Source organism: Mytilus edulis, chromosome 4 (genome assembly GCF_963676685.1).
Source record: "Mytilus edulis chromosome 4, xbMytEdul2.2, whole genome shotgun sequence".
NCBI lineage: Eukaryota > Metazoa > Mollusca > Bivalvia > Mytilida > Mytilidae > Mytilus > Mytilus edulis.
This window is the reverse complement of record NC_092347.1, coordinates 38,213,880-38,228,887: the sequence shown is the minus strand read 5'-3', so window position 1 is coordinate 38,228,887 and position 15,008 is coordinate 38,213,880. Positions and strand designations below refer to the sequence as shown.

General features: G+C 31.3%; 1 protein-coding gene and 1 pseudogene across 1 annotated transcript; both read right to left on the bottom strand.

Moving 5' to 3' along the window:
* Window positions 1–2,526: 2,526 nt before the first annotated feature.
* LOC139521364 (toll-like receptor 4) lies at window positions 2,527–5,354 on the bottom strand (annotated as a pseudogene).
* A 5,071-nt stretch (window positions 5,355–10,425) lies between these two features.
* Window positions 10,426–14,194, bottom strand: LOC139519651 (toll-like receptor 6). The gene has a single exon (XM_071311853.1). The coding sequence runs from the start codon at window positions 13,535–13,537 to the stop codon at window positions 11,012–11,014; it is 2,526 nt and encodes an 841-aa protein (XP_071167954.1). The 5' UTR covers window positions 13,538–14,194; the 3' UTR covers window positions 10,426–11,011.
* Window positions 14,195–15,008: the final 814 nt, after the last annotated feature.

Sequence of the window (15,008 nt, the reverse complement as noted above, 5' to 3'; positions counted from 1 at the left end):
GAATTTGTTTCAATCTTAATCATCAATTTCTTCGTCTGTTGGAACTTTTAAGATTTTTTTTCTCAGTACCGTTTTGTTTTTTATAAAGGACATAACACCATTACTAACCGTGTATGAAATAAGCCCCGCCCCCTTCTTACCTAATACGGAATATAAAGGGACGTAACTCCACTACTAACCGTGTATGAGATAAGCCCCGCCTCCCTACTAACCTAATATCAAATATACACGGTTTGCACGCGGACGGTTTTAACCAATCATATTCCTGGAAATGTATAGGAGGTAAGATAATACTATTTATAAGATATCTTATAATCTTTTTTATGAGATATCTTATAGACAATATGAAATATCGAATAAACTATATAAGGTATCTTATAAACTTTATAAGGTATCTTATAAACATGTATATGAGATATCTTATAAAGTTTATTAGATATCTTGAGGTTAGAACAAATAGTAAAACGGCTTGCAATACTAAGCGTCATTTTAAATACAATAATTCTGTATTTCAAATAATATTACTTTATTCCAAAAGCAATACAGTTTATAGGATACATACACATAACAATAATCGTTTCATATGCACCAATAATAAGAATATTCATAAACTATTCTTTAGTTACACAATATATAGATATAAAGGTGTACAAGAAATAAAATTTGATACGTAATACAAAATACGAAATACGAGCGAAGAATGATGTTCTTTAATACTGTAAACAGGGAAATTTTCGCGGTAGTTTTAATTTCGCTATTTTCGCGGTAAGAAGTGAAACGCGAAAGTAAAACGACCGCGAAAATATCAAGGAAAAACTCTTCTAATTACATTTACTTTTACAAATTGTGACTTGGATGGAGAGTTGCCTCATTGGCACTCATACCACATCTTCTTATATCTATGTATATGAATAGAATATCTATAGGACTACCGTATAACACGGATTTCAAAGACGACAAAAATAAATGATAACTGTATCTCTTAATGAAAAGCAATGTTAAAAGTCATGTCTTTAACTCATATCAGTTATTTCACTGAAACGAACATAACGGATATTGTTATGTAAACAACTATCATTAAAATTATGTTAATGACACCTGTCAATCAGTAATAAAGGTATCACCTCTTTGAATCTACCACAAAGATTGATCAGATTTAAAGATCGATTAATTAGCATTAATCCTGACAGCTTTTTATTTTAATTTATTCCTAATTATGTTTACTTTTCTATTATTGTGTATGTGTTTTTACGAACATTGAAACATGCCAAACTTTTTATCTACTTTAACATTAATGAACCGAAAACAAAAGATTTCTGATTGATTTTATCATTTGATTTAAGATATATGTAAAGCTGTCCACTTTCCAAATCATTTATGAAAATATTTATCTAGGCCACTGGGAAATCGCGAATTCAAAACGGCGCGAATTAGGATCGTGTAAGTAATTAGCGAAATAAAGACGGCGCGAAAATTTGCCGGTTTACAGTAAACACAATGATCATAAATTAGTATACATCTATTGACTTGGTGTGAGGTTAATAGCAAGTTTGTTGTCCCTGAGATACCAACTATTGCTCGCGATCTTTTAAAAATTCGTCGCGAAGATTTTCTTATTCTTTTTTTTATTGCTACTGGTAAGTGATATATTAATGTTAAACTAGAACAGACTCAAACAGATTTAAACAAAAATACGATATCATATTGACGTTTCCAACCGCAAAAATTCAAGTGAAAAAGTTTGTGACGTCATTACTGTCCAATGAAAAATAAGTATGAAAAAGTACGGGAAATATGTTGATGAAACTATTAACCGGGGTAATAGTCTTTGAAACTTTTGACTGGCAAATAGTTTGTGGAATGAAATAGCACAATTATTTCATTACTTTTTGTATAGAAAAAACATACTGAGGTATAATAATACCTTCTATAATAAAAAGTCGTCATAGAATAGTCTAATTATGCCGATATAGGCAAAGACTTGATCCATTCTTATTATAACTAATAGGTCACACTAATATGACAGAAGGTTTTCTTTCAGTGTGTACAATATAAGTATACAAAAAATCTAATTTAGACAAGGTACCCCATAAGCCTGGAAATATCATGGATAGTCACATATGAGCAACAGGACGGGTGCAATATATGGCGCAGGATCTTCCGGATCATCTCATATTTTGGGTTGGGTTCGTGTTGATAAGTTTTTACGTTGTGTTTTGTTATTTGTTGCTTGTCTTTTTGTCGTTTTTCGTTGTTTTTTTCAGAGACATTGTCAGTTTGTTTTCGACTTATTAGTTCGAATGACCCTTTATATCTTTCATCTCTCCTTTGTAAAGTTTTGTTTTCCTTTGTATAATTTGTTAAGCCAAAACAACACAAATATAGTTTACAATCATGAACGTCAATCAAAACCTTAACCTGCCGTGTCTCTTTGTGCATGCTGATATCGGATAATGATAAGCGTACTAAACAAGGCAAACTATTTCTTGGTCAAGTTTAGTGCGTACTTAAATCGATCGTGTTTAATTAAAGCCAATCACTGCTAATCCACTTCTTTAGTTTTTGCCACGTGACGTCAAGGTCATCACAATCATCAGCTGGCCACTGAATAAAAATTACATAGTTCCAAATATTAGCAAGTTCAACCGGAACGTCTTTTAAGGTCATGTCTTTTGATATGACTATAATGTTTTCTATGTTTTTCATCCTTATTTCATGTTTCACTCTTTCAATTTCGAATAGACATTCATGTGAGTTTTGGAATTTTGGAGTAAGTAAAAATATAACATGTCTGCTACTTTCTATGCTCTCTGCTTCTATATCAAAATATGACTCTCCCGGTAAAAAATCGCGATCTTTTAAGCATATTTTTAGTTTCCATTCAGTTTCTAATTTTGGAATCAGACATTTTGTAATCCAAGGTATGCAGTCCCCGCCATATGAAACGAAAACATCATAAGTGTAACTTTTACCATATTTTTTTTTAACCATTTTCTGGAATTTGCGGTAGAAAAATACAGCAATGTTCCAGCGTTTACTGTAAATAATTAGTAAAACAACACCAATAATACTGGTTCCCAACAATGTTGAAGAAACTGCCAGTCATATTGAATTTCTGCAGTTGGAAAATAAATCATGCATCGCTTCATATGCTTCAAGTACAGTAATAACAGTACCGTTTAAAAGTGTACATTTATATGATCTGCTGTCTAGATTTACTTTGGTTTCTTGTATCCACTTGATAAATTTCAAATTATCACATTTACATGCAAATGCATTGCCATCGATATAAAGGGAAAAACCATGATTAGTGTTCATTAAATCCAGCCAAACACGTGTAGCATAGTCCACTGTTGAAAGTAAGTTATTTCGAAGATCAAGTGTTTTAATAGTACTACAAAAAATTATCTGAGTAGGAACGGACTGGAACAAATTTTTAGACAACCGTAATTCAGATAAACGATCCAATTCAAGAAATAAATCATCTGGCAAAATCCAGAGTAAATTTGAAGACATATCCAAATGTTCCAGTTTTTTTAATTTTCTGAACAAAGTTATGAATCTTTTAAAAAACATATTATCCAAAGGGTACATAGCATTTAGCAAATTGGCACTTCTCCACAATAAAGTTTTTACATTAATGAAATTAACTATATCTATTTGATACAGTGCTGCATGAAAATGTCCATCTAAGACTAAAGTTTCAGTTTTGTATGATGCATTGCCTTCAAAAATAACAACGCTATTTGAATAACTATACGACACATCAAGGTATGTCAAATTGCTGCCGTGACGATTCATAAAAAATCTTCGGATATCATTGCATAATAAATTACTTTAAATCATTTTTTTCTAAAGAACGTGGCAAATATATGATGTTGTTAGAAGAATGATAATTTTGTTCGTTATGATGAACAGCATTTTCTTCCAGCCAATATCGCACTGGAATAAAGGAATAATCGAACGTTTTCAATGCGATGGATTTGTTAAAAAAATGTATTCAGCTCGTCTATTTGTCTCCCTTTAGTAAATGCAAATCTATTTCCTTTAAAGTATAAATGTTTTATACATTCTGGTCGATCAAATGACAATAGCGAGTTTTCTTCAAAATCAACTATCCCGTTGTCTGATAAATCTAAAGTTTCTACACAAACAGTTTTCAAATATCTCATCATGTCTTTTGTGACTGTTAATACAAACGGATATTCATCACTATTAAACCTTGGACAATTTAGTCCTCTAAGATTGATTATGTCCAAAGTCTTGCCACTATATGACGACAGCATGCTTAGAGCCTGTTTTAAATGCATGCATGATCCTTCAAAATTTATTTTGGCAATTTTCGGAAAAGGAGAAAGAGCGTTATCATCAACATGTAAAAAATAATGCAGACATCTAGTCAGTCTTAATTCTTCTAAATTTGAAGAAAAATTCCCAAAGTGTCTCCTCGTAAAAATTGCAAAAAGCAACGATCGAATATTAACGATTTCAGGTTTTGTAAGTTTTGAAAACCTTGGCCTAATTCTGGAATGGGAGCCAGATCTAATGCCAAATATACTATTTTTAAAAAAACACTAAATGCTACATCCGGGTACCGATACACATCGTTGTTGTGTTCTTGTATATTCCGTTGTATGTCTAAAACGGTCAAATTTTCAATCGTTAAAAACATTTCGGGTGTATAGACAGTTAACAAATCCAAGGTGTTGTCCGACATGTTCAAATTATTTAATCTGCTTAATCCAAAGATTGCATGATCTTCAATTTTCTGAAGTTTATTTTCAGACCGTGTTACTTTTTGTAAAAATCTGTACCTTTTGAATGAGAAATTGCTGATAATCTGAAAGTTATTTCTCCTAAGATTCAAAATGGTAATATCACGAAGTAAAATAAAATGTTCATGCTATTTCGCCAAATATCAGTAAAACAAACACCAACAAATATAAGGACAATATTAAAAACAATAATATTTAAAGTTAATAATAATGAGAGTAACAATATAACAATAATAAATATACAATTATGGCCCTCTCCTAAAGTAAACATCCAATATCATTTAATACGACAAAAGAGATGATTTCAGCTTTCCAATTGTGAACTTTCCATTTCTAAATAGCACCATTCCAGCAGCACCTGCATACGATGTATATATCTTCCAATTGATACGATATTCCCGTGCTTTCATTTCTTATCATGATTTCCTTGATTGAGGGCTGTGCTCACAAGGAATCTGTTAAATCAAGAGTATACCAGTTAGAAAACCAATGATTAAGCAAAACAGACCCACCAAATACCAAAGGTAATCTGAGGTCCTTCTAGGAACAAGCATATCATACTCCATATAAGGCACTCATCGTGGTTCTCATGGTGAGTCAGTGCTTCGGTACAGACATGATTTATAACGTACTTTCTTAAAATTCTTTGATCATAAATGGTGAAAGTGCTAGTATCAAAAGAAACATGTTCCAACTGCATTATACAAAGTATATGTATTTTGGTATTTTCCCGTCCCTTTAGGTCATATAGCTCAAAACTTTGTCGGGTATTTTATTTTGATCTGCGCGTCACTGATGAGTCATATGTAGACGAAACGGGCGTCTGGCGTATTAAATGACTAGTATAAGCCTGGTACCTTTGAAAACTTATTATACAATACAGGCCTTCAAATATTTAGACTTGAACGTTCCTGATGTAGGTTAACCCAAAAAAATAATTTGCAAACAGATTCTTATTCTGATATAACTAAAGTACATGAAGTTTAAGAAATTGAGATTTATGAATTATTCCGCTTTGATCACACAATTGTAGCGTACAAAACATGTACTATTCGCTTTATCAGACTATTGCCCAGAAGATGTCTTTTTATAATATTTTCTTTGAATTCATTTAAGTTTACTAGGTATCATACTTCGTTCCTTTTGTATTTGAACACATATCAACTCAATAGTTTCTGGAAGTTTGGTTTGGAAAGTACATAATAACTTAAACTGTACCAAATTACTTCACCAGATGCACATTTCGACAATAAATTTACCTTCATGTATTGTATTTTATTAACGTTATGGTATGTTAAAAGATATCTTCGCGTTGTAAACAAGAACTTGAAACATAAGATACTACATATGACGATTTTAACTACCCAATTTCCTATTTCTCAACAGTTAAATACCCTCTGCCCAATCGTATACGCAGACACTGCTCCAATAAAGTTAAAAGGAGGAAAGATAAAAAAAAATGATACTTCGTAAATTTTATGGACACCATCAGGAATTTGTTGATCTAACGATGTGGCTATACCTAGCTAACTAAGGATATTTATACCATGTCTTTGATTGTGGTTTACCATTTACGTCATCTGGTCTTTTAAGTACTTAACGTGACCTATTCCCGAATAAGTCAACTATAAGCAAAAACAAAGGAATAACATGAACGCTGGCGTGCAAAAAAAAACCAAACGCCAACATACATAGAAAATAAACTATTTGATAACAACTGTCATATTCCTGACTTGGTACAGGACGTATAAAGAAAATATGGCTGAACTTGGTTAAATGGTAGCCAAACTTCCCGAAAAAAGTACAGAAGAAAACATTTAGAAGGGAGGAGCTGATACCTTTTATAATATTACGTGAAAAATTAATAGTAGAAATCTATGAAAAGGTAACAAGGTACAGCTGATATATTTTTTATAAAATGATGTTAACTGTTTCATCTGATAATTGTCTTAAAAATATAAACAGTTCTTTTATGAAAATTAATATAACAGATCAATATAGTAAGTTGACTATTACCTAAATCATCAAGATAATTTTGTTCGGAGATTTTTTTACTCAATTTAGAATCACAGCCAAGTAAATAACACTACCAGAAGAAATAAGATTATACATGGGATTTAAAAGTTGATAATAAGTTTTAAAATCCTTTTTTTTATCATTATTTTACCATTCATCATGTTCATGAAAACGAAATTCCTAATTAATGTATCGCTTTTAGCAGACAGTTGTATTCAATAAGGTCATAATAACACCGAAACATCAGAAATGTGTTATTGATTGGCAAGTTAATAAGTCAAAATCAGTTCATATAACCATGATTTGACCAAGTTGGCCGAATGCAGGTTATGTACGCCCTAAGCGTTACCCAGTTATAAAAAGTGTGTCAAAACTAAAAAAACAAATCAAGGTAGCCACCAAAATACATTCATTTGACCGATACAGCCCACATGAAATCATTCATCTCCAGTTTAAAGGACGATTTAAATGTATTAAATCTATGACACGAAATCAAATATACCTGTAAAGATCTTGTTGCACAACTCAACGTGCTTCTCAAACTATTTATATTTATTTTATATCAGATCGAACGACCTTCAGCATTCGACTTATGTTAACTAAATGGCAACTAAAGTTGACTAGAAAACGAATTTATTTGATGTATGTGAACCCCTTTTCGTAAATAGAGCGTAACATATGCTGAATATCGAAAACGGAAAATGTTGAAGAGTTTAAATCAAAATCTTAAAAGGGACCCAAAATACTAGAGGAACTTTTTATTATTTTATCTTTTATTCTTTTATCTTAACGACTCAATGTTTTAGAAATTTATTGCGATTAGACATTTCTCACGTCTTAGAATCAATGTAGATGCATACAAATATTTATTTCCTCCAATTGACATGCGGAATGATATGTTCTTGATGATCAATGACGAACATTATTGATTTATTGTGCCATTTTCATAATCGACAAATGATGATATTTTTTTTTATGCCATGTATTGAAGAGATGAGATAAACAAAAGTGCGACTAACTTCGATTAAATCTGACAATAATAATGCATCGATTACCCAACTCAACGTACGAGGAAATATATTGAATGTGTTACTTGTCCTAGCGGACAAACTCAACATATAACTTAAATAGATAGAATTTTCAAAATAATTATTATAAATAGAAATTTAATATGATTTATAAAATGCATATATGACATGTCATTCTGTAAACTACTTCAAATAAACTGTTACGCTTCTTTTAAATTGAAAACAACACGTTTAATAATTATTTGCGTCCGAAGCGCTGTTCTGGATCAACCTTCGTATAACTATGTGTGGTTGAAACAAATCTTATTAATGTCAGTCAAACCGAAAAGATGAATAAAAAGAACCATCAACTATAGCCGCCGTCATGTAATTGGCACTGGATATTTATAAAATTAAAGGTCAGTCAGAAATGTCTTTGGTGAATATTCTAAGTTGAGCTACGTGAAGAACAAACTTCTTTACGAATGAACGCGATTGAAATGTTTCAAAATATTTGATACAAAAAAAACAGTATCAATTTCACATGACGGCGACAATACAAGCTATTATTGATACAAACGTTATAACTAAATAACACCCAGTTTAGATTATCTATAATAAGTTTATTTATTCAGCGCCTGAACATGAACTTCGTTAATAGTGGACTTCATAAATTAATGCAATTGTAACTCAAGTCAAAAAGCCGTCATCGTATAATTCTATGTCTTTCTGGTTGAGCTGGTTTTTTTCTATATTTATAGTTTTCTGTGCTGATTATGTGGATTGCTTTATATCTGTTTTCTTTTGACAATGGCGTAGACCATCTTAATTATGCCTGATGCATTCTGATTGCCCGGTTACTGTTTTGTAAAACAAAATTACTAGATAACGAAATTTATTTGATGTATGTGCAATCCTTTTCGCCAGTAAGGCGCAACATATGCTGAATTTCGAATCTATTGAATATTGAAGTGTTGTAATTCAAGTACCATAAAAAGGACCGCAGAAATGCTTAAGGAATAGTCTTGCACCTTTTGAATACGTTTACAACTCAATGTATAACAACTGTATTGCGATTTCAAATTTCTCAAGTATTAGACTATTATTAAATAAAATAGAGTATAATTTATTATTCCAGTCTTATAACCCCGGATTAAAGTCTAGATCTAATATTGGTAATTTGTTGTTGACCAGTACTGTCATCTTGCTCTTTACCAGTATATGATAAAATACATTTACAAGATACAGAAGAAAAAAGTATGCATCGTATACATGTCTATTTACAGATTTATTTCTTCCAACTGATATTCGAAACTATCAAGCAGCTCGACGGGTGCCACATGTGGAGCAGGATCTGCTTACCCTTCCGTACCACCTGATATCACCCCCAGTTTTTGATGGGGTTCGTGTTCTAAGCGGTGTTGCTAAGTCGTTAGCTTTCCCTGTTGTGTCTTGTGTACTATTATTTGTCTGTTTGTCTTTTTTCCTTTTTAGCTATGGCGTTGTCTGTTTATTTGCGATTTATGAGTTTGTCCCTAAGGTATCTTTCACCCCTCTTTAAGTATTTGTTAACTGCAAATATATGTTCTTGAGAGGTCATGATATTTAATGACGAACATTATTGATTTGTCATAATTGATGAACATGATGATATTTTATTTGGTGTATTATATTCTACAGTGCGACTAACTTTAGACTGAATTTGACAAATATAGTGCATCTATAACTTGACTAAGCGTACGAGGAAATACATCATGCTTCCTCAACATACAAATGTATTTATAGCTGAAAGCTTAACACTTTAGAAAAAAGGAGATTTGGTATGATTGCAAATTAGACAGTTATCCACTAGAGTTCAAATAAAGGGAATGAAAGCAATTATAGGCAACTGTACGGCCTTAAGACTGTTGGTCATCGAAGTCCTAATAATAAGGTGAGTTCAAGAAATATTTTACTCTGTCATTAACGATCCTGCTGACCAGGAAAACCAACAAAAACGAGTTTACTAGGTCAAACTACCTTATATTTTAAGTCTAGTTGAAAATGTCGAAAGCGTGGGAAAAAATATAATTAGAATTGTTTTTAAAGATTTTAAATATGATATTAAATATCATAGTTGGGAAATACACAAGGAAGTGTTACTAGGGAAAAGGTTAACATTTTCCAATAAAAAGTAGTATAAACTTTACAGGTCATGAATAAATTGTAACATGTAAAGGAATATGAAAATATTAATATGAATAAAACAATGCAAGCCATACATTTTGTTATAATTTGCACATGGCCTTGCCTGTTATGTTAGATGATTCTTTGTATACACATGCAATTTTTACAAGATTTAAAGCAATGACAACCTGTATAATATGTATAATCTTAGCCTAGTGACATATACGAAACTTACACAATCGAAGTTTATTACTCAAAGCATGGCCAAATTAGATATTTTCCTTAAATAAAATTTAAGAGACAATATTTTATTTTTTAATTATCAAATACATTTTTTGGTAAATCAATATTTAAATAATAAATCATTTACAACACATGAAAAAGCATTGATGAAAATAACCCAGTTCAATCGTATGTTGAAACTAAATATTTTGCAACCAAGGTTAAAATTAAAATGGTTTTGATATATATTTCTGTATTTGATAAACTATCGTGGTATTTTTTAATAGAAGTGTAGTTTGTTTATGATGTTCACAAAAAGCTAGCGTTAAAAACAAATCACCTTTATTTCAAGTGCTCCGTAAACGTTTTACATTTGACATATGTTTGAAGACGATGTTTTAGAATACTAACTAAACAAAAACAGGGTAAACGGGCCCTATCGTAGGTAGATGTAAGACACTTTCCTTCATACGCGTTAATTTAATTTTAGTAAACGCAGGTAATTCAAACGTTTGGGAATTCGAACACTTCAGCATAAGGCACCAGCCAAAGGTACTTTGACAATTACAAGGGCATTAAGATTCATCAAATGTACATGGATAAAAAACTTGACTTAGATAGAGTCTGCTATGATTTTATGTTAATAAAGCTCTTCACGTGTTTCGGTTCTTATATACCATTGGTTAAATGTTTTCTTAAAGCGTTGCCGATAAAGGTGAAACCAAAAAATCGTTTCGAACTCATATATTGTGTATTTAATGTTATTTGTTATTTTTTGTTAGATAAACCTGTCGTTTGCACTGCATTAATTTGGTATCATACATTCTAATACAGAAAATCACCAGAAATCCACTTTCTCAATTTTTGCCATGTTAGATCATGATCATTACAGTCTTCTGGCCACTGGATAAATAATACATAATTCCAAATATGAGTAAGCCCTTCAGGAATATCTTTTAAAGTGATATCTTTAGATATGACTATGACATTTTCAATGTTCTGCATACTTATTTCATGTTTCACTCTATCAATTTCAAACAGACAATCTTGCGAGACTTTAAATATTGGAGTAAGTAAAAATATAACATGTCTACTGTTTTCTATGCTCTCTGCCTCTGCGTCATAAAATGACTCTCCACCGTAAAAGTCGCGATCTTTTACGCATATTTTGAGTTTCCATTCGTCTTCTAGTTTTGGAATAAAGTATTTTTTTATCCAAGGTATGCAATCCCCGCCATATGAAACAAAAACGTCATATGTGTATTTTTTACCATATTTCTTTTCAACAATCTTTCGAAATATGCGGTAAAAAAATATAGCTATGTTCCATCGTCTATTGTATAATAAAACTATCATAGTCAAGATACAACTTGTTCCTAACAAAATGGAAGAGACCATCAGCCATATTGAATTTCTACAGTGGGAAAAGAAATCATGCATGTTTTCATATGCTTCAAGTACGGTTATCACAGTTCCGTTTAAAAGTGTACATTTGTATGCTCTGGTGTCAAGTTTTACTTTGGTTTCTTGTATCCACTTGATGAAATCCAAATTATCACAACTACATTCAAATGCATTGCCATCAAGAAGAAAATATAAACCATGTTTTTGATTCATTGAATCTGCCCAAACACGAGTTTTATAATCCACTGTTGGTAGTAAGTTACTACTGAGGTCAAGTACTTTAATACCATTTTGAGAAATGATCTCACTTGGAGTGGACTGAAACAAATTTTTAGACAAAGATAATTCTGATAGATGATCAATATTAATGAATAAATTTTCTGGTAAAATATTAAGACTATTATCTGACAAATCCAAATGATTAAGGTATTCAAATTTTCTAAAAAGTGCTATAAATCTTTTGAAAAACATGTCATCTGAACTAGCATGAATTATACGAGACAAACTAGCACTTCTCCACAAAAGATATTTTACATTTATAAAATTAACAAGCTCTATTGTGTACAATGTCAAGTGAAAATGACCATCTAAGACCAAAGTTTCAGTTTTGTATGAGGCGTTTCCTTCAAAAACTACAGCATTGTTTGTATAACTAAACGACACATCTAGGTAAGTCAAATTGCTTCCTCGACGTATAAAGAATATTCTAGAAATATCCTCACAGAGTACATTACCCAAAACTAATTTTTCTAATGAACGAGGCAAATAAATCACATTGTTAGACACATGATAATCTTTTCCGTAATATTGACGAAAATTAATTGCGTATAGCTTATATCGAACTGGAATATAAGAATAGTCAAATGTTTTCAACGCAACAGATTTGTTAAAAAATGTTTTTAACTCTTCCATATGTCTACCATAAGCAAACGCAAACCTGTTTCCTTTAAAATATAAATGTTTTAAACACTCTGTTCTATCGAATAATAATAGCGAGTTTTCATCAAAATCAACTATCCCGTTGTCTGATAAATCTAAAGTTTCTACACAAATTGTTTTCAAATATCTCATCATGGCTGTTGTGACTTTTAATGAAAACGGATATTCATTGTTATTGAAAATGGGACAGTTCAGGCCTCGAAAATTCATAATTTCAATAGTCTTGCCTTCATATGGTGACAGTATGTTAAGAGCCTGTTTCAGATGCATGCATGATTCTTCAAAATGTATTTTGGTAATTTTAGGAAAAGGGACAAGAGCATTGTGTTCCACCTCCAAAAAATTTGAATGACATCTAGTCAGTTTCAATTCGTCTAAATTCGATGAAAAGTTTTCGAATGTATACCCTCGTAGATATTTTATAAAACAAAATTCAAACGTTAATGATTTCAGATTTTTCAGCCCTTGAAATCCTTTTCCGAAAATCGGATTTGGAGCCATATCTAATGCTAAGAATTCTAGCGTTTGTAAAACTGCAAAAGCATGATCAGGATAATGGTATAAATCCAGAGTCGGTTGATTCGGAATATTCCGTCGTATGTCCAGATTAACCAAATTTTGCAACGGCAAAAGCATTTCTGGTGTATAGACATATCTCAGGTTCAAAATGTTGTCAGCCATATTCAAAAACTTCAATCGGGTTAATCCATTAAATGCATGTTCCTCCATTATGTTAAGTTTATTTTTAGCCAACGATAAATTGTGTAATAAACTGTAATTTTCAAAAGAGTAGTTACTGATACGACGAATTTTGTTTCCACTAAGATCCAGAACGGTGATATCACGTGGGAGTGACTGTGGAACTTCGCTAAAACCTCGTCTACTACAGTCCGCAAACTTAACCCGTTCTGATAAATAATCATAAACTGTTATGTTACATTCTTGAGCATATACAAAACAAATGAAAATGAAAAAGCACGGCACTATCTGATAAATATAGTTATACATCCCAATAAATGTGTTTTAACTAATATATCGTTATTATATCACCGTTTATACACGCACAAATAAAACAAAAACTATAGATCACATAATCAATTTGTTATTATGGCTTATATAAATTCAGATGTCAAAATTGTATCAGTCCATATTCTTGGTAATAATTATCGTACACTATTTAATTTTAAATAACCATCTTAGCAAACCGACACTTTGCTATGCGGATTAACCAAATTGATAACTATTGTAGGTATCTTTTATACGTTTTAACTAATATCATTTTATACTCTTTCTTCCGGGTAAATATTTTTTATGTGAATTTGAAAAAAAAATATGTAACCATCCAGGTGTAGAAATATAATTATCATTCGTAATCAAATTGACCGAGTTCATATAATAGTACAGTATACCAGAAATACGTTTTTTTGTGTTAAGACACAACTGTGAACTTTGTATCATTTACAAAATCATCAAATAGTAAAGGAATTAAAAAAGATATACTTTCAAATGTTATAATAGTACCATGATATTCAGAAATCGATATATTTCGATAAAAACGAAAAGAGATTTCAAAAGGAAATATTACGACTACCTCATATAATTTTATTTTTGAAACGATAAGAAAAGTGTGTATCAACATGAGAAACACGACGAGTGCTAATCATGGAGCAGGATATGCATATGTTTCAAGTCACAGAAGATTGTTTCCGGTTTTTTTTGTGAGGTTCATGTTGCTCAGTTGTTTGTCACATTCAGTAAGTTGTGTTTCGATTGAAACTATTTTTGTTTACTTCATACCTCTAAAGAAAGCCGTTAATGTGTTGCTGCATTGCATAATTTTCGATGTTTAATTTCATTTAAAAACTATAGTTGCAATCATATGGTTCGAAAAGAAATAAAATGTCTGTCTAAAAAATAACGAGATCAAAGCAAAACTCGCAATAAAGGAAGCTCCTTCAGATGAAAGAAACACTCAATGGTTCTTGAAGCAGGTGCTCACATTTCGATTGATTAGTATTTTATTATCAATCTGTCCGAAAACATACTCATGTGGACAAGAAACCTAACCAATATACAAAAACTTCGTCAGTACCAACAAAATAAAATTATTTAAGATATATTGATTATTTTCTGTCAATCAATTACGTACGTTTTAGTGAGTGCACTTCATATATACAAATGAACTTAACATGTATAAGAAGACATTGAGTTTAAAATCATGACAATTTCCATGATATTGACATAGAATGCTGCCCTTAAACCAAACAATTGCGAACGTGATGATTTCAACTACTTTTCATTGTCGCATTCCAATATCAAAGCTAAAGCGTATTCCCTATCCCGTTGTATGGTGTTTAAATATTTCAACTGATATGTCACGCTCATGTTTGTTCCGTTTACTGACGTCATTAACAGGGGTGTGCCCAGAAATAAAAAAAACCAACACTGTAACATGTTATAAGGAAGATTCCTACTAACT